The sequence below is a fragment of the Oncorhynchus mykiss genome, chromosome 25, assembly GCF_057628025.1.
Source record: "Oncorhynchus mykiss isolate SJ-2025 chromosome 25, ASM5762802v1, whole genome shotgun sequence".
Taxonomy (NCBI): Eukaryota; Metazoa; Chordata; class Actinopteri; order Salmoniformes; family Salmonidae; genus Oncorhynchus; species Oncorhynchus mykiss.
Window position 1 is genome coordinate 38,328,214 of NC_143046.1, and position 24,296 is coordinate 38,352,509.

The following is a 24,296-nucleotide window of genomic DNA, read 5'->3' on the forward strand; positions in this document are numbered from 1 at the left end:
TACCACCCGTTAGATAAAATACCTTTTGTGATAGTTTCCGGATTCGACCATATTAATGACCTAAGGCTCGTATTTCTGTGTGTTATTATGTTATAATTAAGTCTATGATTTGATAGAGCAGTCTGACTGAGCGGTGGTAGTCAACAGCAGGCTCGTAAGCATTCATTCAAACAGCACTTTCCTGCGTTTTGCCAGCAGCTCTTTGCAATGCTTCAATCATTGCACTGTTTATGCCTATCAACTCCCGATATTAGGCTGGTGTAACCGATGTGAAATGGCTAGCTAGTTAGCGGGGTGCGCGCTAATAGCGTTTCAAACGTCACTCGCTCTGAGACTTGGAGTAGTTATTCCCCTTGCTCTGCATGGGTAACGCTGCTTCGAGGGTGGCTGTTGTCGATGTATTCCTGGTTCGAGCCCAGGTAGGAGAAAGGTGAGGGACGGAACCTATACTGTTACACTGGCAATACTAAAGTGCATATAAGAACATCCAATAGTCAAAGGTATATGAAATACAAATCGTACAGAGAGACATAATCCTATTATTCCTATAATAACTACCAAAAACTTCTTACCTGGGAATATTGAAGACTCATGTTAAAAGGAACCACCAGCTTTCATATGTTCTCATGTTCTGAGCAAGGAACATAAACATTAGCTTTCTTACATGGCACATATTGTACTTCTACTTTCTTCTCCAACACTTTGTTTTTGCATTATTTAAACCAAATGGAACATGTTTCATTATTTATTTGAGGCTAAATTGATTTTATTGATGTATTATATTATGTTTAAATAAGTGTTCATTCAGTAGTGTTGTAATTGTCACACACACACACACACACACACCCAAACATTTTTTTTGGCAAATATATATATATATATTTATTTATTTATTTATTCATTTATATTTCATAAAACGGTATTAGCAGTTACCCATCCAGAAGTACGTCCTGTCCTTGCAGAAACAGCTCCTCAGCTGTTCAAAGATTTCTCAAACAAAAAATCTGTCTCACTTTCTCGATTAAACTCTTCTATAATCTGGTGCAAATCTGTATACTTAGACTTGGACTTCGCTTTTCCTGATTTATTCACCGTGATGTCTTCAATGAAATCGTTGAAAATACTACTTTCCAAAATACTGCTGTGCGTAACAAGCGTCACTGAAACTACTCTGATGGTCAAGGCGAGAATGGAGTTCGTTACGCATGCGTTTACAAACAAGGAATGGTGGTCCAACCCATAACCATCACATACTGGCATTTACCTCAGCTCATTGGCTATCTACCCAGCTAGATTTCAAGAATATCAGTGGTCATTGGGCAGAAATACAGTCAATCAATGAAGCTTCGCTAAAATTATTGGTGCGCAAGGAAGTCATTGCTCGTTGTCTTCAAATCAAATCAGTTCACTTCGGTCAATACTCCCCACAAAAAAAAACAATCAAGTTTGGCTGTATTGCAAACATCCAGAGGAATGCGACTGGGAAACTGGTGAGAATTGACGGAATGATGGATGGCACTAAATACAGGGAAATTATTGAGGGAAACCTGTTTCAGTCTTCCAGAGATTTGAGACTGGGATGGAGGTATGGAGTTTCACCTTCCAGCAGGACAATGACCCTAAGCATACTGGTAAAGCAACACTTGAGTGGTTTAAGGGGGAACATTTAAATGTCTTGGAATGGCCTAGTCAAAGCCCAGACCTCAATCCAATTGAGAATCTCTGGTGTGACTTAAGGATTGCTGTACACCAGTGGAACTTATCCAACTTGAAGGAGCTGGAGCTGTTTTGCCTTGATGAATGTGCAACAATCCCAGTGGCTAGATGTGCCAAGCTTGTAGAGACATACACCAAGAGACTTGTAGCTGTATTTGCTGCAAAAGGTGGCTCTACAAAGTATTGACTTTGAGGGGGTGAATAGTTATGCATGCTCAAGTTTTCCGTTTTTTGTCTTATTTCTTGTTTGTTTCACAATAAGACATAGTTTGCATCTTCAAAGTGATAGGCATGTTATGTAAATCAAATGACACAACCCCCCCCCCCACAAATCTATTTTAATTCCAGGTTGTAAGGCAACAAAGTAGGAAACATGACATGGGGGGGTAAATACTTTCGCAAGCCACTGTACATGAGGAAAAACATCTGTCTACAACCTATGCTGTTTCCACAATTCTCCAGAATCTAGTGGATGTCTTGTACGTATGAGTGGGATGCCTCTTGGAGAAAACATTGAGGTGAAAAATCAATGGCTGACAAGCAAAGTGAAATGTTAGGTTTGGTTTGATACATGACAGATGAGGCCTAGACTAATATTGTCTTTGGTGAATCAAGGCTGAAAAAACAGACCATGCATGTCTGCTGTTGTAAGTTAAAGCTGCATTCGACACATTTGAAGGAAAGTAAGTTGAGTTTCCAGTTGTACCCAACATGTGGTAAGGTCCGACATGAAAGGAAACACATTTTCAGAATCATAGGCTGTTTACGCAGCAGCATAAAACTTACCGGACAATTTCACTAATGAATTGTGGTACTAAAGCCTACTGCCACGGAAGGGATTCACAAAGTGGATTGTGGTGTCATTGTGAGTGTATTGTGTGCTTGACTAAGTCTCAAAGACAAATGGCTAAATCCAAAATTGAGATACACACACTAATCTGACTTTGATGCATAAACCATACAATGATAACGGTGGGAAATGTATTTGAAAAATTCATGTTGCGTGCCCAGATTTCAAAATAGGATTCATATGTTTCTGACTACGCCCAATTAAGGAAGAGGCCAACTGTCTTCCTATAATATGAAGCATACAAACATGCAATTTTTATAAATGTTTTAACAATCTATATAATCCCCATATAACGCATAGCTTTGATTGTATGCTTCAACCCGAGAAGGTTCTATTCATTAAATTGACCAGTTGGAGTTGCTCAGTTGGCTCTGTTGCCTCAGCAAACCAACACTGTCTTATTTTGTTTCTAGTCCCAAGCATATGCAATGTTCAAGACTCTGACTTGACTGTGTGCTCCGCATGGAGCCTGGGGCCATATCATAATGCTGTTTTTGCAGGCCGGAGCATTAGAGGGTACACAGGTTGCTGTACATGGGATTCTGAGAGGGGGATGTGGAGAGAGGGATAGGGAGAGAGTTGGTATGAAGGAAGATTGGAAAACCTCTGGTTCGGAGAGTCTTTTGATGTGTGTGTGTGTGTGCCTTTGTGTGTGAGCCTGTGTGCTTATGTGTAGAGGTGTATGAATGTGGGGGAGCAGATCAATATCGTGGATAAGAACTGACTCGCCTGGAAGAGCCATATCCCAGGCTTGGAATTCTTCAAGTATACCCTGGTCCCTGTCCAACAGCCCTATAATAGTAGGATAGCATTTTATAGCCTTGGCCTTGTAAACCTTCCCTTAGAAGGCAGGATGTCAGCCACTACAATGTCACAATACAACTGGGGATTATACAGGACAGTGGGGTGTCATCTTTTGGGAAGCACTGGTTCAAGAAAAGTTTTGATTTCCTCTCATGTATCCCTCTATAACACTGTCAGATTATGTTTCAACCTCATAGCTGTCATTTATTGTTAGAGTCTTTAGAATAGTTGTCTCAGCATTGACTGTAGATAGTGATTGCAGCTATACCGTTGTTGACTCCCCCCTCCAAAAAAAACCTAACACAATAAAATAACAATAATGAGGCTATATACAGGGGTACCGGTACCAAGTCAATGTCCAGGGGTACAGATTAGTCGAGGTAATTTGTACACATAGGTAGGGGTAAAGTGACTGCATAGATAATAAACAGTGAGTAGCAACAGTGTAAAAACATGGGGGGTGGGTCAATGCAAGTAGTCTGGGAAGCCATTTGTTAATTTTTCAGTGGTCTTAAAGCTGTTAGAAGCTGTTAAGCCTTTTGGACCTAGACCTGGCGCTCCAGTACTGCTTGCCGTGCGGTAGCAGATAGAACATTATATGCCCTGGGTGACTGGAGTCTTTGCCATTTTTTCGGGCTTCCTCTGACACGCCTAGTATATAGGTCCTGGATGGCAGGAAGCTTGGCCCCAGTGATGTACTGGACTTTACGCACTACCCTCTGTAGCGCCTTACAGTCGGATGCCGAGCAGTTGCCATACCAGGCGGTGATGCAACCGGTCAGAATGCTCTCTGTGCAGCTGTAGAACTTTTTGAGGATCTGACGACCCATGCCAAATCTTTTCAGTCCCCTGAGGGGGAAAAGGTATTGTTGTGCCATCTCCATGACTTTCTTGGTGTGTTTGGACTATGATAGTTTGTTGGTGAGTTCCTTGACACCAAGGAACTTGAAACCCGCTCCACTACAGCCCCGTCGATGTGAATGGGGGCGTGTTCGGCCCTCCTTTTCCTGTAGTCCACAATAATCCTTTCTCTTGCTCATGTTGAGGAAGAGGTTGTTGACCTAGCATCACACTGCCAGGTCTCTGACCTCCTCCCTATAGGCTGTCTCATTATTGTCTGGAATCAGGCCTACCACTATTGTGTCGCTGTGTTGTCGATGCACTTACTGATGCAGCCGGTGACTGAGGTGGTATACTCATCAATGCCATTGGATGAATCCCGGAACATATTCCAGTCTGTGCTTGCAAGATAGTCCTGTACCGTAGCATTCGCGTCATCTGACCACTTCCGTATTGAAGTGGTCAGCTTATCATGAGGTACTCTACCTCAGGCGAGCAATACATCGAGACTACCTTATTAATATTGGAAATCATGCACCAGCTGTTATTGATAAGTAGACACACACACCCACCCCTCGTCTTTTCGGACGTAGCTGTTCTGTCCTGCCGATGGAAAACCCAGCCAACTGTATATTATCCATGTCGTCGGTCAGCCACGACTCTGTGAAACATAAGGTATTACAGTTTTTAATGTCCCGTTGGTAGGATAGTCTCGAACGGAGCTCATCCAGTTTATTCTCCAGTGATTGCACGTTGGCCAATAGAACATATGGTACAGGTGGCTTATCTTCTCGCCAACGAATTCTCGTAAGGTACCCTGATCTCTGCCACCTGTATTTCCTTATTTTCTTCATGTGAATGAAGGCGATTTGTGCCTTGTCTGGGAACATTATATTCTTCATGTCAGACACATTAAAGAAAATAAATCTTTGTCCAGTTCGAGGTGAGTAATCGCTGTTCTGATATCCAGAAGCTCTTTTCATTTAGAAGAGCTGGTAATATCAACATTGCGTACAAAATAAGTTACAAACAATGCGAAAAACCACACAAATTGCACAATTGCTTAGGAGCCAATAAAACAGCAGCCATGGCCTCCGGTGCCATTCTTATTATGGCTTGGCATGACAAAGGTCATTAACTGTTTGTAACGTTTCTCTTTCCAGTCATCAAATGGCCACTACACAGTTTGGATTGATTTATTTGATTTGTCAGTTTAACAAAAAAAAAAAAATGACGAGTCTCAGAAGAAAGTTCTTTGTTTCTGGCCATGTAATCGAACCCACAAATGCTGAGCCAGTTTTATTGCTTCTTTAATCAAGCACAACAGTTTTCAGCAGTTCTAACATAATTGCAAATGGGTTTTCTAATGATCAATTAGCCTTCTAAAATTATAAACTTGGATTAGCTAACACAAAGTGTCATTGGAACACAAGAGTGATGGTTGCAATAGATATTCCATTAAATAAATCAGTCGTTTCCAGCTACAATAGTCATTTACAACATTAACAATGTCTACACTGTATTTCTGATCAATTTGATGTTATTTTAATGGACATAAAAAAGAAGCTTTTCTTTCAAAAACAAGGACATTTCTATCAGGTATGAAGGGAATACCCAGATGCAGACCATGTTGAATAAACAATGGTTTAATGTTCCAACATAGGCAAGCAGTAGACAGCTCAAGGCAGGCAGAGTCCGGGACAGGCAGAGTGGTCATGCAGGCGGGCGCAGAGTCAGGACAGGCAAAGGTCAAAACCGGGAGGGCAAGAAAAGAGAGACTAGAAAAGCAAGAGCTGATACACAGAAAGCTGGTTGACTCAAACAAACAAGGCGAACTGGCAACAGACAGAGAACACAGGTGTAAATACACAGAGGATAATGAGGAAGATGGGTGACACCTGGAGTGGGGTGGAGACAGTCCCAAGGACAGGTGAAACAGATCAAGGTGTGAACATTTCCAAGTGACCCCAAACTTTTGAATAGTAGTGTGTATACAGCACCGGTATAGACAAATGTGTTTTTAGACTCATATTTAAAACAGTGAACATTACAGTCTCTGGCTCTGGTATTATGCTGGTGGACGTCTCTAACAAATGATACATTGATGGAATGAGTCCTTTTATAATTCTGTCGACAAGACCAAGATGAAGTAATACAAAAAAAAGAATATACAGTGAGGGAAAAAAGTGTTTGATCCCCTGCTGATGTTGTACGTTTGCCCACTGACAAAGAAATGATCCATCTATAATTTTAATGGTAGGTTTATTTGAACAGTGAGAGACAGAATAACAACAACAAAATCCAGCAAAACGCATGTCAAAAATGTTATAAATTGATTTGCATTTTAATGAGGGAAATAAGTATTTGACCCCTCTGCAAAACATGACTAAGTACTTGGTGGCAAAACCCTTGTTGGCAATCACAGAGGTCAGACGTTTCTTGTAGTTGGCCACCAGGTTTGCACACATCTCAGGAGGGATTCTGTCCCACTCCTCTCCAGGACCTTAATGTGTTTCCTCTTGAGCCACTCCTTTTGTTGCCTTGGCCGTGTGGTAGGCCAATCACCGACAACGATGAGACAGCCTATAGGGAGGAGGTCAGAGACATGGCAGTGTGGTGCCAGGATAACAACTTCTCCCTCAACGTGAGCAAGACTGACATGATTGTGGACTACAGCAAAAGGACAGAGCATGCACCCATTCTCATCAACGGGACTGTAGTGGAGCAGGTTTAGAGCTTCAAGTTCCTTGGTGTCCACATCACCAACAAACTATCATGGTCCAAACAGACCAAGACAGTCGTGAAGAATGCATGACAGAAGACTGAAAATATATGGCACGGGTCCTCTGCTCCTCAAAATGTTCTACAGTGTCATGCGTAGGTGTAATAGGTGGCAGGGAAGTCAGGTGCAGGAGAGTCAAATGGAGTGTAAAATACGAGGACCCGACGCGCACCTATACAACAATCACACTACACTGACAATAAAACAATCTCTGACAAAGACATGAGGGGAAACAGAGGGTTAAATACACAACAGGTAATGAATGGGATTGAAAACAGGTGTGTGGGAAGACAAGACAAAACCAATGGAAAATGAAAAAAGGATCAATGATGGCTAGAAGACCGGTGACGTCGAACGCCGAGCACCGCCCGAACAAGGAGAGGCAACGACTTCGGCAGAAGTCGTGACATACAGCTGCACCTTTTTCTCATTTTGTCTGTCATAGTTGAAGTGTACCTATGATGAAAATTACAGGCCTCTCATCCTTTTAAGTGGGAGAACTTGCACAATTGGTGGCTGACTAAATACGTTTTTGCCCCACTGTACATATTACCTCAACTAACCGGTGCCCCTGCACATTGACTCTGTACCGGTACCCCCTGTATATAGCCTTGCTACTGTTATTTTATTGTTGCTCCTTAATCATTTGTTATTTTTCTTTTTTCTTTGGTATCAGGTTTCAGGTATAAGCCAGATGCAGACAGTGTTGAAGTAACAAAAGTTTTTGTCTAGTACAGGGGCAGGCAAACAACAGGTCAAGGGCAGGCAGAGGTCAGTAATCCAGAAAGGGTGCAACAGGTCTAGAACAGCAGGCAGTCCCAGGGTCAGGGCAGGCAGGGGTCAATAATCCATAGAGGTTTGGCAAGGTATAGAACAGCAGGCAGGGTCAGGGCAGGTAGAAAGGTCAAAACTGGGAAAGACTAGAAAACAGGAGCAAGGGGACAAACGCTGGTAGGTTTCACGAAACCAAACAAACTGGCAACAGACAAACAGGGAACACAGGTTTAAATACACTGGGGAAATTGGGAAGATGGGCGACACCTAGAGGGGGGTGGAGACAAGCACAAAGACAGGTGAAACAGATCAGGGTGTGACAGTTCTGTTTATTTTAGTACTTTCTTAACAATGTTTTTCTTAAAACGTAATGGTTGGTTAAGGGCTTGTATTTAGTGCATGTGACAAATAAAATATGATTTTGGATTTGATAATCAAAGTGACACTGGTCTTTAGGGTGTGTATAGCTAGGTATCCATCCAATTGGCTATTTTCATAAGAATATTCTAAAATCTGCATAAAATGAGTATGCACACTTTCCCATCAGTGTTGTGTTTCCATCAAATTGCCTTGTGGATAAAAATCTGTACGTAAATGCATAGTGCACGTAAAAACTTGTACAGTTAAATTACAGATTAAAAATACAGATTAAAAATATACAAGTTAAATGGGTTTCCATTGCATTTTCAACTCTTAGGCATAATGATAGTTTTGTCACAAAACATGTTGCATAGGTATAACCAATGTGCCCACTCTGGTATTGGCATGTGTGCTCTAGCCAACAGCTCACAGATACAGTGAATGAAATTACTGATTGTTCTTATGGTGTTTACAGTTTGGAAATCAATTATTGTATCTGCACGTAATCCAGACAGGCGGCCTACTGCACATCATATTTCGAATGGGTCATTTTGAAGCGACCAGAAAATAATGCTCTGACGGTGATGTGGGAAATAAGCCTACAAAATGGACAGTATAACATTTGTTCAACGGGGGGCAGTGCTGCAATGAATCATTTGTTATTGTAATAGTGAGAGTTTAGCATGTCTTGGGGTTATGATATTTATGTATCCAACTTTCTCACTCGTCATTATTCACTCGTCATTCAGGACTGTCCGTAATCATTGTAGCATCCACATTAGTTTAGAAGTGTTAGTGTAGAGACATATTCTATTCTTATTTACGATAAAAGTGACTCCAAAATGACAGAATACATTATTTACTGTTCATTTCTATTGGGTACAAAATAATCAGAAACGCAACCAAAACGAACAGCAAATACATCCAACAAGTTTGTAGAGTCACAAGCTTGATGTAATCATTGTGTGCTATGAATATGGGACCAAGTACAAAAACGTTTGACTACTTTAATACACATATAAGTGAATTTGTCCCAATACTTTTGGTCCCCTAAAATGGGGGGACTATGTACAAAAAGTGCTGTAATTTCTAAATGGTTCACCTGATTTATGGATGAAAACACCCTCTCAAATGAAAGGTGACAGTCGTTACTTTGACCTCCATGGTCATTGTATCATTTGAAATCCAAAAGTGCTGGAGTGTGTCACTGTCCTAATACATTTGGAGCTGACTTTAATTTTGTCGAGCCACTCCTTTGCCAGCCTCCACTCGTCCCGAACTCTCGACAAGGATTCATTTCCTGCTTCCATCTGTCCATCACCATGACAACCCGAGGCGGCTATACTGAGTAATGGCACGACTGATCCAGGTCCTGACGGCACCTCAATGAAGAAGAGACCTGTGCATCGAGCACCTGGTTGAACCCATAATGCTGGCAGGACAAATTGGCAGTCTAATGGTTGGGTAATGACACCTAGAGCTGTTTTTCTTCTCCCGTCCATCACGTGGCACATTAACTGAGTACGTGCCAGTGGACAGATGGAAGTTAAAGCTTTAGTCCAGTGTTGTCTTATTAGGATGAACTGAATGATATTATAATTTTTTGGGGGGTGCGGTCAGCTAAAATGAAACGCATAATCTTCATTTTTTTTTTTATGGCAATGAGATCATATTTGTCAACATTGAACAGCTTGCTAATAGGCTTATCCCAGCTACTTATGAATAACTATACATGTCAGTAGCAACAGCTAAGTAGTGATCCTTGATTTGGTGATCTGTAATTTGTCATATTTGATCAAACCACTGTGTTAAGGGTTTTTTCTTTATACTTTCATACTGATGCCATAATTCTATCATATTTGAAACGCTGGTTACACGGTGACTTCCTGTAGTTAAATTAATTGGGTGGGAAAAGTAATTTGATGTGATGGGAAGCTGGGTAAATGCGAGGGCTTGTGTGTTTAACAGGGTAAGGTAAAGTCGTGTGTGTGTTTAACAGGGTAAGGTAAAGTCGTGTGTGTGTTTAACAGGGTAAGGTAAAGTCGTGTGTGTATTTAACAGGGTAAGGTAAAGTCGTGTGTGTATGTTTAACAGGGTAAGGTAAAGTCGTGTGTGTGTGTTTAACAGGGTAAGGTAAAGTCGTGTGTGTGTGTTTAACAGGGTAAGGTAAAGTCGTGTGTGTGTTTAACAGGGTAAGGTAAAGTATGATGGAATTCAAAAGGAGCTCTCGAAAACCTCAGGCCCATAGAGTTGAAAGCGCCAACCCTTCTCTTTGCTGAAGAAATCCCCGAAAACTCATCCGGGGCAAGGTGCTTCTAATGTTTCTGGATTCCACCGGGGTTCAGTTCACTCCCCCAGGCTCTCCAATATGACTCCAAGTTGCCCGCTCCACTATAGAGCACTGCTAATACTATAGAATACTATAGACTAGCTCCCATAATCCAACCAGAGATGGTCATTGTAATATACATGGCCTGGTAACACACGTAAAAGCCTTAATTGACACAATAGTGCCTCTAGTTTATAGTCCTCAGGTTTGTCTAGGGCAAAACAACTTTTAATTGTGTCCTGATTCTGTGTTGAATAGTGTGCTTTGTATTCAGAACAAATGGAATAATCAAAAAGATATTTCAGAAGAGGGAAAATCTGAGAAACCTTGAAAGTCTGCTTTAATGGTTACCGCAAGAACAAGATCAAAACAAATCCCAGAAAACCCAGTGTGGCCAAGGGCCTATTACACTGAACATAAATATAAATGGAACATGCAACAATTTCAGAGATTTTACTGAGTTACAGTTCATATAATCAAATCAAATGTTATTTGTCACATGCGCCGACTACAACAGGCACACCTTTCACTGTATAGTGGACAATGTGCTAACAAACCTCCAAACAAGCTTCACTACTCTGGACGGTTCTGACTTAGAATATGTGGCCAACGACAAATACCTAGGTGTCTCGTTAGACTGTAAACTCGCCTTCCAGACTCAGATTAAGCATTTCCAATCCATAATTAAATCTAGAATTGTCTTCCTATTTCGCAACAAAGCCTCCTTCACTCATGCTGCCAAAGACACCCTCGTAAAACTGACCATCCTACCGATCCTTGACTTCGGCGATGTCATTTACAAAATAGCCTCCATCACACTACTCAGCAAACTGGATGTAGTCTATCACAGTGCCATCCGTTTTGTCACCATCGCCAAACCCACTGGCTCCAGGTCATCTATAACTCTTTGCTAGGCAAAGCCCCGCCTTAGCTCACTGGTCACCATAGCAACACCCACCCGTAGCACGCGCTCTAGCAGGTGTATTTCACTGGTCATCCCCAAAGCCAACACTTCCTTTGGCTGCCTTTCCTTCCAGTTCTCTGCTGCCAATTACTGGAACGAATTGCAAAAATCCCTGAAGCTGGAGTCTTATCTCCCTCTCTAACTTTAAGCATCAGCTGTCAGAGCAGTTTACTGATCACTGTACCTGTACACAGCCAATCTGTAATTAGCACACCCAACTACCTCATCTCCATATTATTACTTACCCTCTTGCTCTTTTTCACCCCAGCATCTCTACTTGCACATCAGCATCTGCACATCTATCACTCCGGTGTTAATGCTAAATTGTAATTATTTCACCTCTATGGCCTATTTATTGCCTTACCTCCCTACTCTTCTACATTTGCACACACTGTAGATTTTTTCTATTGTGTTATTGACTGTATGTTTGTTTATGTGTAACTCTGTGTTGTTTTTGTTGCACTGCTTTGCTTTATCTTGTCCCAGGTCACAGTTGTGAAGGAGAACTTGCTCTCAACTGGCCTACCTGGTTAAATAATGGCGAAATAAAATGAAATAAAAAAAGCAGGAACTGGAACACGCTGTCCAGATCCAGAGCATCCCAAACATGCTCATTGGTGACATGTCTGCAGGCCATGGAATAACTGGGACATTTTCAGCTTTCAGGAATTGTGTACAGATCCTTGCCACATGGGACTGTGGATTATCATGCTGAAACATGAGGTGATGACGGTGGATGAGTGGCACAACAATGGGCCTCAGGATCTCATCACGGTATCTCTGTGCATTCAAATTTCCATCAATAAAATGTAATTGTGTTCATTGTCCGTAGCTTATGCCTGCCCATATCATAACCCCACAGCCACCATGGGGCTCTCTGTTCACAACGTTGAAATCAGCAAACCAAACACCCACATGAAGGCATGCACGTGGTCTGCGGTTGTGAGGCCGGTTGGATGTACAACATCGTAGGCGGTTTATGGTATAGAAATTAGCATTACATTATCTGGCAATCGCTCTGGTGGACATTCCTGCAGTCAACATGCCAATTGCATGCTTCCTCACAACTTGAGACATATGGTGGCATTGTGCTGTGTGACAAAACTGCTCATTTTAGAGTGGCCTTTTACCCGAGCACAAGGTGCACCTGTCTAATGATAATGCGGTTTAATCAGCTTCTTGATATGCCGCACCTGTCAGGTGGATGGATTATCTTGGCAAAGGAGAAATGCTCACTAACAGTGATGTAAACAACGTTTGCACAACCTTTGAGAGAAATAAGCTTTTTGTGCATATGGAACATTTCTGGGATCTTTTATTTCAGCTCATGAAACATAGGTCCAACACTTCACATGTTGTGTGTATATTTTTCGTCAGTGTAGCTGTTGAGAATGGATCAGACATCGAACAACAACTAGAGGTTAATGGTAATCGTCTTTATGGCCCTGTGAAGAAAAGAAAATATTTTACTTCAAAATGTTCCCGGAACATATTCTTCGAAAAAAAACAAGGCACATTCTTGCGAAAGTACAGACGCTTCATAAACCCGCCGTTTGATAGATATCGCAAGCGCCATTAAGGTCTGAATGAGGTTGTCGTTTCAGCAGCCAGCATTGCAGTATTTAATCAAAAAAGGCCTTTAAAGCATCTCGTCTGAATGAGACGATGACAAGACCGACATTGACAAATTATGGAGGAGAGTCATCGGTCTTGATCTGATTTCAAAGCATAGCTTTTTCATCTGTATTCCCCATCCCAGCGCTCCGCACTCTTAAAAGACCAGGATAATTTGCTGAGTGTGTTGGTGTAAGAGAATGCCAAGCTGCCTCCAAGACTGTTTCACAGACTTCAACACATGCAATCGTGTGCCCTTCCTCTCACACGCACGTGTGAGCACATAAGCAAGGCACTGTCTCACACCACGCTTTTCACAAAGGCCTTAGTGCACGGGTGGCAATTAATGATGAAGCTCACTGGTGCACATTGGTTTGATTGCTTAACAGCGTCACGGTACAGTTGACTTGATAAGGTGTGGAGACCACTTGAGATGTGCAGTCACTGTCTATTAAATTAACATGAAGATGTTGAGTGAATTTTGTCTCGGCACCAACGACATTCATGACAAGTGAATGTTTACGAAGTTTTGATTTCAATTTGATTTGATGTTGCAAACATATTCCTCACTATATGTTTGCTGCATTTTTGATCATGAAAATAAAAGTTCTGAAAACATGTCTCACTATTTTTAAAGAGGATGGAGAACAAGCTATATGTCACGTCTTCTCCCGCTTCCCCTCTGGTGCTCATTGTCACCAGTTTACATTCATTATTACGCACACCTGCCACCATCGTTACACGCACATGAGCTTCATGAGACTCACCTGGACTCCATCACCTTCCTCATTACCTCTCCTATATCTGTCACTCCCTTTGGTTCTTTCCTGAGGCGTTATTGTTTCTGTTAATGTTCATAACTGTACGCTACTCATGTTTCTTGTTTTGTTCCATGTTCGTTTATTTATTAAATTCACTCCCTGTACTTGCTTCCCGATTATTAGCATACACGTTACACTATAGGATGAAAAATACCAGATTTTGGTGCAGGTACAGCCAACTAGCTCTAACCCTACCTATATAAACTCAGGAAAAAAAGAAACATCCTCTCACTGTCAACGCAGTTGACAGTGAGAGTATGAACATAAGATTCAGCAACAGAGACATAAACTGAACAAGTTCCACAGACATGTTACTAACAGAAATGGAATAATGTGTCCCTGAACAAAGGGGGGTCGAAATCAAAAGTAACAGTCAGTATCTGGTGTGGCCACCAGCTGCATTAAGTACTGCAGTGCATCTCCTCCTCATGGACTGCACCAAATTTGCCAGTTCTTGCTGTGAGATGTTACCCCACTCTTCCACCAAGGCACCTGCAAGTTCCCGGGCATTTCTGGGGGGAATAGCACTCACCCTCCGATCCAACAGGTCCCAGACGTGCTCAATGGGGTGGAGATCCGGGCTCTTCACTGGCCATGGCAGAACACTGACATTCCTGTCTTGCAGGAAATCACGCACAGAACGTGCAGTATAGCTGGTGGCATTTTCATGCTGGAGAGTCCTGTCAGGATGAGCCTGCAGGAAGGGTACCACATGAGGGAGGAGGATGTCTTCCCTGTAACGCACAGCGTTGAGATTGCCTGCAATAACAACAAGCTCAATCCGATGATGCTGTTACACACCGCCCCAGACCATGACGGACCCTCCACCTCCAAATCGATCCCACTCCAGAGTACAGGCCTCAGTGTAACGCTCATTCCTTCGACGATAAACGTGAATCTGACAATCACCCCTGGTGAGACAAAACCGCGACTCGTCAGTGAAGAGTACTTTTTGCCAGTCCTGTCTTGTCCAGAGACAGTGGGTTTGTGCCCATAGGCGACATTGTTGCCAGTGATGTCTGGTGAGGACCTGCCTTACAACAGGCCTACAAGCCCTCAGTCCAGCCCATCTCAACCTATTGCGGACAGTATGAGCACGGATGGAGGGATTGTGTGTTCCTGGTGTAACTCAGGCAGTTGTTGTTGCCATCCTGTACCTGTCCCTCAGGTGTGATGTTCGGATGTACCGATCTTGTGCAGGTGTTGTTACACGTGGTCTGCCACTGCGAGGACGATAGACTGTCCTTCCTGTCTCCCTGTGGCGCTGTCTTAGGCGTCTCACAGTACGGACATTGCAATTTTTTTCCCTGGCCACATCTGCAGTCTTCATGCTTCCTTGCAGCATTCCTAAGGCATGTTCACGCACATGAGGGACCCTGGGCATCTTTCTTTTGCTGTTTTTCAGAGTCAGTAGAACGGCCTCTTTAGTGTCCTAAGTTTTCATAACTGTGACCGTAATTGACAACCTCTGTAAGCTGTTAATGTCTTAATGACCGTTCCACAGGTGCATGTTCATTAATTGTGTATGGTTCATTAAACAAGCATGGGAAACAGTGTTAAAACCCTTTACAATTAAGTTATTTGGATTTTTACGAATTTTCCCAGAATTGTTCTATATGCGCAAAAAGCTTATTTATTGCAAATTGTGTGCACAATTTGTTTACATCCCTTTTAGTGAGCATTTCTCATTTGACAAGATAATCCATCCACCTGGCAGGTGTGGCATATCAAGAAGCTGATTAAATCACATGATCATTACACAGGTGCAGCTTGTGATAAGGACAATAAAAGGCCACTCTAAAATGTGCAGTTTTGTTGCACAACACAATGCCACAGATGTCGCAAGTTTTGAGGGAGTGTGCAATTGGCATGTTGACTGCAGGATTGTCCACCAGAGCGGTTGCCAGCGAATAATGTTCATTTCTCTACCATAAGCCACCGCTAATGTCGTTTTAGAGAATTTGGCAGTACGTCCAATTGGCCTCAAAAGCACAGACAACATGTAACTACTCCAGCCCAGGACCTCCACATCTGGCTTCTTCACCTGCTGGATGGTCGGAGACCAGCCACCCAGACAGCTGATGAAACTGTGGGTTTGCACAACAGAAGATTTTCTGTACAAACTGTCAGAAACCATCTCAGGGAAGCTTATCTGCATGCCCCGTGGCGGCGGTGGGGTTATGGTATGGGCAGGCATAAGCTACAGACAGCAAACACAATTACATTTTAGTGATGGCAATTTGACTGCACAGATATACCGTGACGAGATCCTGAGGTCCATTGTAGTGCCATTCATCCACCTCCATCACCTCATGTTTCAGCATGATAATGCACAGCCCCATATCGCAAGGATCTCTACACAATTCCTGGACGCTGAAAATGTCCCAGTTCTATTGCCTGCAAACTCACCAGACATGTCACCCATTGAGCATTTTTGGGATTCTCTGTGTTCAGCGTGTTCCAGTTCCTGCTAATATTCAACATCTTCAGACAGCCATTGAATACTGTAGGAGTGGGACAGCATTCCACAGGCCACAAAACAGCCTGATCGACTCGAAGGACATGTGTCGCGCTGCATAAGGGAAATGGTGGTCACTCCAGATACTGACTGGTTTTCTGGTCCACGCCCTGTATCTGTGACCAACCGATGTACGTCTGTGTTCCCAGTCATGTGAAATCCATCGATTTTAGGGCCTATTGAATTTATTTCAATTGACTGATTTCCTTATATGATCTGTACCTCAATGAAATCTTTGAAATTGTTGCATGTTGCATTTTATGCTTTTGCTCGGTGTATATTTTTTGTACAAATCGATATTTGGAGTGAAAGTATTGATATATTATCGCAGAGTGTAACTATAGATTTCTTTCCTCCCATCACTTCAGTGTACTGAAATGTCAAACATTATTGATGTCTTTTAACAATGCTATTACCCATCTAAACAATGGAACATTCAAAGTTTGGCTTTGTTGATATTACTCATAAATGTGGCTCAGTGTGCATGGTATTATAGCAAAATCTACATAGGTTATAACCCTGGAATAGAACATTGTCACGTCAACTATTGCCTGCCCTGCCATTCCCAGAGGCCCAGAGTCCATAATGAATTCTACAGCATAGAAATAATTCCTGTACAAAATCATTTCTGAATGACTTGCGTGCGTTTCCTCAGCCTTGCGGAAGCAATGTGGCTCAGCCGCTGAAGGTTTACGTTGGGTCTACGGGCGCAGTGAGGCAACTGCACACCGACAAGGACAAAAATTGCATAACCACTAAAATGGGCAGCTACACCGAAACAATGCACCATGTCCTTCAAACAAAGTTGTTTTTTTGGGGGGTCGTCACTCATGTTATTATTTTAGCACAGTCCATGTTGCTGGCCATAACTTGTCATAATGTTCTTGGGTCTTTCTGCAGGCCTGGAATTGGCAAAGTAGAAACCATTAGAAGACTATAAACTGACCTTTAGAACATCCAGCATGCGACCAAGCATTGTTCTAACATCTCAACTCCCACTGTTTACTTAAAAAATCATACTGTTAATGATTAACAAAGTTCTGACTTTGTCAATCATCTGAAAGATTGCCCAAATCACTTAAAACCCAACTCCATTTGGTCACCCCCAAAACCAATTCTTCCTTTGGACGCCTCTCCTTCCAGTTCTCTGCTGCCAATGACTGGAATGAACTACAAAAATCTCTGAAACTGGAAACACTTATCTCCCTCACTATCTTTAAGCACCAGCTGTCAGAGCAGCTCACAGATTACTGCACCTGTACATAGCCCATCTATAATTTAGCCCAAACAACTACCTCTTTCTCTACTGTATTTATTTATTTTGCTCCTTTGTACCCCATTATTTCTATCACTACTTTGCACATTCTTCCACTGCAAATCAACCATTCCAGTGTTTTACTTGCTATATTGTATTTACTTCGCCACCATAGCCTTTTTTGCCTTTACCTCCCTTATCTCACCTCACTTGCTCACATTGTATATAGACTTATTTTTCTACTGTATTATTGACTGTATGTTTGTTTTACTCCATGTGTAACTCTATGTTGTATGTGTCGAACTGCTTTGCTTTGTCTTGGCCAGGTCGCAATCTAAACATTTTTATTTTTTATTTACTGGATAAATCATAAATGTCAGCTTTGTAGATTTTACCTCTTAACGACGACGATGGAGGGATAATCATGGCATGTCATTCTGGGGGACAATTACATAACTTTGTGTGAAATTGGAAAACATGTTCTCTGAGCGCTCTAATGGATGTTCTGGTCATTAGTTATTTGAGAGCCTCCTCGAGCTGTAATCAAACATGAAACATTCTGTTAAGCACCCCAAAAGAAACAGCTGCCTCTCTAAATGACTTTCTGGTTTAAAGAGTACCAAACCTTCACCCATTTTGTGTTTTCTACAATTGAAATGTGTGTGGCCATAAAAAGCTCTTATTTCATGTTGTGATGTCACCTCGTCCATTTGATGTGCACTTTTTGGTTGTATTTACTTTTTCTTTGTCTGTCAGATGGCCACGGCTTTATACCGAACATAATCACCAAGCTACTGCAGGCAGCTCCCCCACAAGATAATAACAACCCATTGCAATGCCAGGCAGCTGTACTATAGTTTTACATTCAGGTGTTATCATCATGTGCTTACAGTCTCCTTTACAATCTCCTTTCTGCTCCCCTTTCAACAGGAGACCAACTGTCCAGTCAACAAGGCCAGCCTCCTCTACCACCAGCTCCGCCCACTCACCACAAACAGCACCCGTCGATTACATCGTTGAGCCGCGGCTCGCTGGCCAATCAACGGAGCCTGAGCACGCCCCCCTCGGCTGGCCTGGTGGCTGAGTTGCAGAGCACAGCTGAATGTGTCCAGCTACAGGACAGCTGGGTCCTGGACAGCAATGTGGCCCTGGAGAGCAGGTGAGTGACCCACAATGCATTTGTATTTGCATTTGTATTTGATTTGTAACAGTTTGTGACATCCAGTACAATATGGGGGATGTGACGACCCACTGCACCTCTGGGGAATGAATCTTCTACAGGATCCGTATTCCCACTGGAAAGCTTCATATCTAAGTTTAATGAAGAATGTGATTGGTGCGCTGCAATTTGAGTGTACGATTCTCTATGCATCTTCTGGTGCATCCAGGGCCAGCCCCTGGCATAAGAAATTGCATTAGAATAACCAAACCATGCCAGGTTGTGCCGGAACCAGCACAAACTAGCCTTGCTGGTTCTTGTTTGTTTTCCATTTGCCAAAACAGGACTAGGTTTCATTTCCCGGAAAAACGGCTAGAGATTTTAAGAGATTTTAAGACTTCAACCAATGACGTAATTCGACAGCGATTTTTAAACTATGGAGGTGTTAGACTATTTTGTGCCATCCTTTTCATTTTTGTTCGTGGGCAGCAATGGAGACTGAACAAGAGTAGAAAGCTGAGTATGGCCATTTGTAACCAAACCACCAGTCTACTTGGTTCGAGATCATTAGCCACCCCCTGTCAGGGTCTCAATTTACTTTTGGGCGTTAGAATAGTAGAATACACAAGGTGTATGTTCTAAATGTTCTCTTGCTATGTCAGTCACTGATAGTCACTCAATTAGCCATATGCCAATTTTAATATTGGTAAGTTAGTCTAGCCAGCTGTCTAAAGGGGCCCTGACCTCCAGGGGGCCCCCATTGATTTTGTTAGTCACGCTCACTCAGATATCATTAACATGGCATAAGTCATGGCAAACTGTGTAGAATTGCAGGAAATTAGCTTTGAAACTGCCACCCAATCAAATCCCGCTAAAATGCTAAGGCCGGCCATGGGTGCTTCTCTTTTATGTCTCCTTAGGCTGCAGTTACACAACACAACTTACACACAGTTGTAGTTGCTTGCAGCTGAGTTGCTTCTTGATTGCTCTGTGAATAAGCAACTCATCTGCTACTTGGTTGCATTCAGTTAAAACATCGCAACTTTGTGCAACAGCCAATCAACAACACAGCTGTCAGTTAAGGTACATGGTTTGGAAGTCAATACATTTACTTTTTTTAAGTGAATCCAGACCCCTCTCTGACCAATTTCCACTGAGGGGGCCCCCTTGTTCATCATGAGCTGCACTAGCTAGCACATTTGTTGCTAGCTGGGTTACCTCATTGCTAGCTAACTTGATCAAACAGTGCTGGCAATTAAATTTTGTCTAGCTAGCTCAATTGTACAGACAGTATTTCATCTAAATCAATCCTTATACAATAACGAAACGTTTGGACAAGCAAATAATTTGTGAAATCACAATTTAATGCAGCAGATGACATGGGGTGACTAATAATTCCAGGCAGAATAACCTACTGTTTTTTTTACATAACCAACATTCTAAAGTAATGCAAGTCCTGTGCGGATAGGTCTAATGTCACCTGCTACATAACTTCATGATTTCAGAAATGATTGGTTTATGCATCCATTTGGTTATTGTATGAGGATCAATTTAGACAAATTAACCCAAATTAAAATAGGTAGAACTGTTTATCAAGCTAGTGCAGTTCATGTTTAACAATTTCAGTCGGAACTGGTCAGAAAGGTCTGGGTTTGCAAAACAAATACATTTGAATAGTTTATTTCAATAACTCTATATCCACCAGTTTTCTACATGTTAGTTTTTTCATTAAAAATGATTTATCATGGGTACCTTCATGTGTGAGTATAATAGTACTGTTCTCAGATTTTCTAATTCATAGGTTTTAGGTGTGAGTGAAAATTTGTTTTTTTGCAAAACTCTATATATCTATTGTTTTGCTGGAATGGAATGTTCGTATCCTGTATATTTGACTGTGAAATGTGGTTGACACACCCATATTTCTTAAGATGAATGCACTTACCAGTCAGTCGTCCTTGATAACAAGCATCGTGTCCAGCTAGCGGGACATCTTCCTGCGTAACTGGAGGGCGCATAATTCAAATAATTCTAATAGTTATTATGGATTTTAAACATTTAGGTCATATAAGTGTCTGATATCGGCTGAAAGCTTAAATTCTTGTTAATCTAACTCCACTATCCGATTTACCGTAGCTATTACAGCGAAAACATGCCATGCGATTGTTTGAGGACGGTGCCCCACATCAAAAAACAATTCCACCGGCACAGGTTTCATACATTCACATATAAAGATTAAATATTCACTTACTTTTTGAAAATCTTCCTCTGATTTGTCATCCAAAGGGTTCCAGCTATAACATGTAGTGTGGTTTTGTTAGATAAAATAATTTGTTATATCCCAAAAGGTTTGTTTATTTGGTGCCATCGATTTGAATAATCCTCTCGTTCAACTTGTAGAGAAAGGAATCCGAAAATTTACCCCTAAACTTTGTTTCAACAAGTCAAAATGTATTTATATTTACTCCTCAGACACCCTAAAATGTAATCAAACTATAATATTTATTTTGGAAAGAAGTATGTTCAATAGGAAACGAATTTTAGCAGGTGTGCCACTTCGCATGCAAAAACAAGGATTTCCAAGACTGTGTCCTCTTACAAAAACTGTTATTTCTTATTTGTTTTTGAAATTACAAGCCCTAAACCTTGAACATAGACTACAGACACCCTGTGGAAGCCATAGGAAATGCATCCAGTGAGCTATTTTACAATATGACCTTTCTCTTGCATTTCGAAGACGATGGTCTCTCTCAGAAAAAAAATGCTGGTTGGTTTTTCTTTGGATATTCTCCTACCATATCTATTGTGTTACATTCTCCTACATTATTTTAACATTTCTACAAATGTCAAAGTGTTTTCCTTCCAATGGTAACGGTAATTATATGCATATCCTGGCTTCAGGGCCTGAGCAGTTTACTTTGGGCACGTCATTCAGGAAATTGAGAAAAAAAGGGGCGTGGCCCTAAGCAGTTGATAAGAGCCTCTGCTATATGACTAAAATGTCAATGTTTTACATACATTTCATTACTGTATATTTGTATTTATGATTACATTGTTTTAATATTGATGTCACATGTATTGTTTGTACATGTTACATTTGACTGTGTAAAACCTAAGAGTGCCTTCGGAATGTTTTCAGACCCCCACATTTTGTTACGTTACAGCCTTATTATAAAATTGATTAAATAAATAAAATGCTCAACAATCTACACACAATACCCCGTAATGACTAAGTGAAAACAGATTTTATAATAAAAAACAGAAATATCTTATTTACATAACTATTCAGACCCTTTGCTCTGAGCCTTGAAATTGAGCTCAGGTGCATCCTGTTTCCATTATTTATCCTTGATGTTTCTACAACTTCATTGGAGTCCTGCTGTGGTAAATTCAATTGATTGGACATGATTTGGAAAGGCACACACCTGTCTATATAAGGTTCCAGTTGACAGTGCATGTCAGAGCAAAAACCAAGCCATGAGGTCGAAGGAATTCTCCGTAGACCTCCGAGACGGGATTGTGTCGAGGCACAGCTCTTTTGAAGGGTACCAAAAAATGTCTGCAGCATTGAAGATCCCCAAGAATACAGTGGCCTCCATCATTATTAAATGAAAGAAGTATGGAACCACCAAGACTCTTCCTAGAGCTGGCCGCCCAGCTAAACTGAGCAATCGGGGGAGAAGGGCCTTGTTCAGGGAGATGACCAAGGACACAATGGTCACTCTGAAGCCACTCCTCAGTAAAAGGAACATGACAGACTTCTTGGAGTTTGCCAAAAAAGCACCTAAAGATTCCCAGACCATGAGAAACAAGATTATCTGGTCTAATGAAGCCAAAATTGAACTCTTTTGACCTGAATGCCAAGCTTCACATCTGGAGGAAACCCTGCGCCATTCCCACGGTGAAGTCTGGATCGAGGCAAAGATGAACAGAGCAAAGTACAATAAGGTCAATAAGGTTTCATCCCCTTCAGTTCAGGAGGTGAAAATGTGCTTAACAAGTCACATAATAAATTGCATTGATTCATTCTGTGTGCAATAATAGTTGTTAACATGATTTTTGAATGACTAACCCATATTTGTACACCACACATACAATTATCTTTAAGGTCCCACAATCAAGTAGTGAATTCCAAGCACAGATTCAACCACAAAGACCAGGGAGGTTTTTCAATGCCTCTCAAAGAAGAGCATTGTTTCGTAGATGTGTAAAAATAAAATAAAAAGCATACGCTGAATATCCCTTTGAGCATGGTGAAGTTATTAATGAGGCATTGGATGGTGTATAAATATACCCAGTCACAACAAGATAGTCATCCTTCCTAATTCTGTTGCCGGAGAGGAAGGAAACTGTTCAGTGATTTCACCAGTTTAATGGTTGTGGTATTAGAAAACAAGACACTTAAATAATACTGCAAAAAATGTGGCAAAGAATTTAAACTTTTTGTCCTGAATACAAAGCATTATGTTTGGGGAAAATCCAACACAACACATCACTGAGTACATCTCTTCATATTTTCAGGCATAGTGGTGGCTGCATCATGTTATGGGTATTGCTATGATAAAAATAAACAGAAAAGAATACAGCTAAGAACTGAAAAAGAGCAAAACCTTCCATCTTCTTTTCAACAGACACTGGGAGACCAATTCACCTTGCAGCAGGACTATAACCTGAAACACAAGGTCAAATCCACACTGCTTACCAAGACGACATTGAATGTTCCTGAGTGGCCTATTTACAGTTTTGTCTTAAATCATCTTGAAAATCTATGGCAAGACTTGAAATGGCTTTTTAGCAATGACAAGCAACCAACTTGACAGAGCTTGAAGACAATCCAGGTGTGCAAAGCTGTTAGAGACTTACCTAGAAAGACTCACAGCTGTAATCACTGCCAAAGGATTTTCTAACATGTATTGTCTCATGGGGGTGAATACATATGTCACACCTGCTCTTGATACGCCCTCTGGTGTTATTCCGGTGTCTTCTTGACCTGCAGTTCTCCCCCTGTACACACTCTCTCTCTCTCTCTCTCTCTCTCTCTCTCTCTCTCTCTCTCTCTCTCTCTCTCTCTCTCTACTAATTTCTGCCTCTTCTACTCTGCTCAGTCAGTTATTATCCTATCCTTTTGTTCGTTATCAAGATCCTGTTGCTCTTCTGTGCTTGTTTCCCTGCCTTAGACCGTTTTGTCCTCTCATTGCAGTTACCGCTCTGTCTCTGGCTCCTGTCTTCTGTACCACATCTCACCACCCAACCAATGTTGCTCTGGATTTCACTCACCACCACCACCTTGGATTCCCCTCAGGACTGGTTTACCCTGTTCAACTCAGTCAACTCCAACCTCACTCTACACTTTGGGTTTTTCTGCAACTCATCTGAGCTACCCCGGTTCTTCACTCCATATCTCTCTGTGTACAATAAACATTTTGGTTCATTCATCCCTGCCTCCGCATCTGAGTCCGCTCTTGGGTTCCCCTGTGTTCGCTACGCGTAACAGTACGATCTGGCCAAGAGAT

At 41.7% G+C, this 24,296-nt stretch overlaps 1 protein-coding gene across 8 annotated transcripts in view; it reads left to right on the forward strand.

The window, feature by feature from the left end:
* Positions 1–24,296, forward strand: part of LOC110505123 (teneurin-3-like) — a 260,767-nt gene that overhangs the window by 157,918 nt on the left and 78,553 nt on the right. For all 8 annotated transcript variants that reach the window (XM_090219766.1, XM_021584110.3, XM_021584111.3 and 5 more), the window contains one exon: positions 18,558–18,786. In XM_090219766.1, the coding sequence (XP_090075892.1) occupies positions 18,558–18,786 (229 nt within the window). The remainder of the gene's footprint in view (positions 1–18,557; positions 18,787–24,296) is intronic.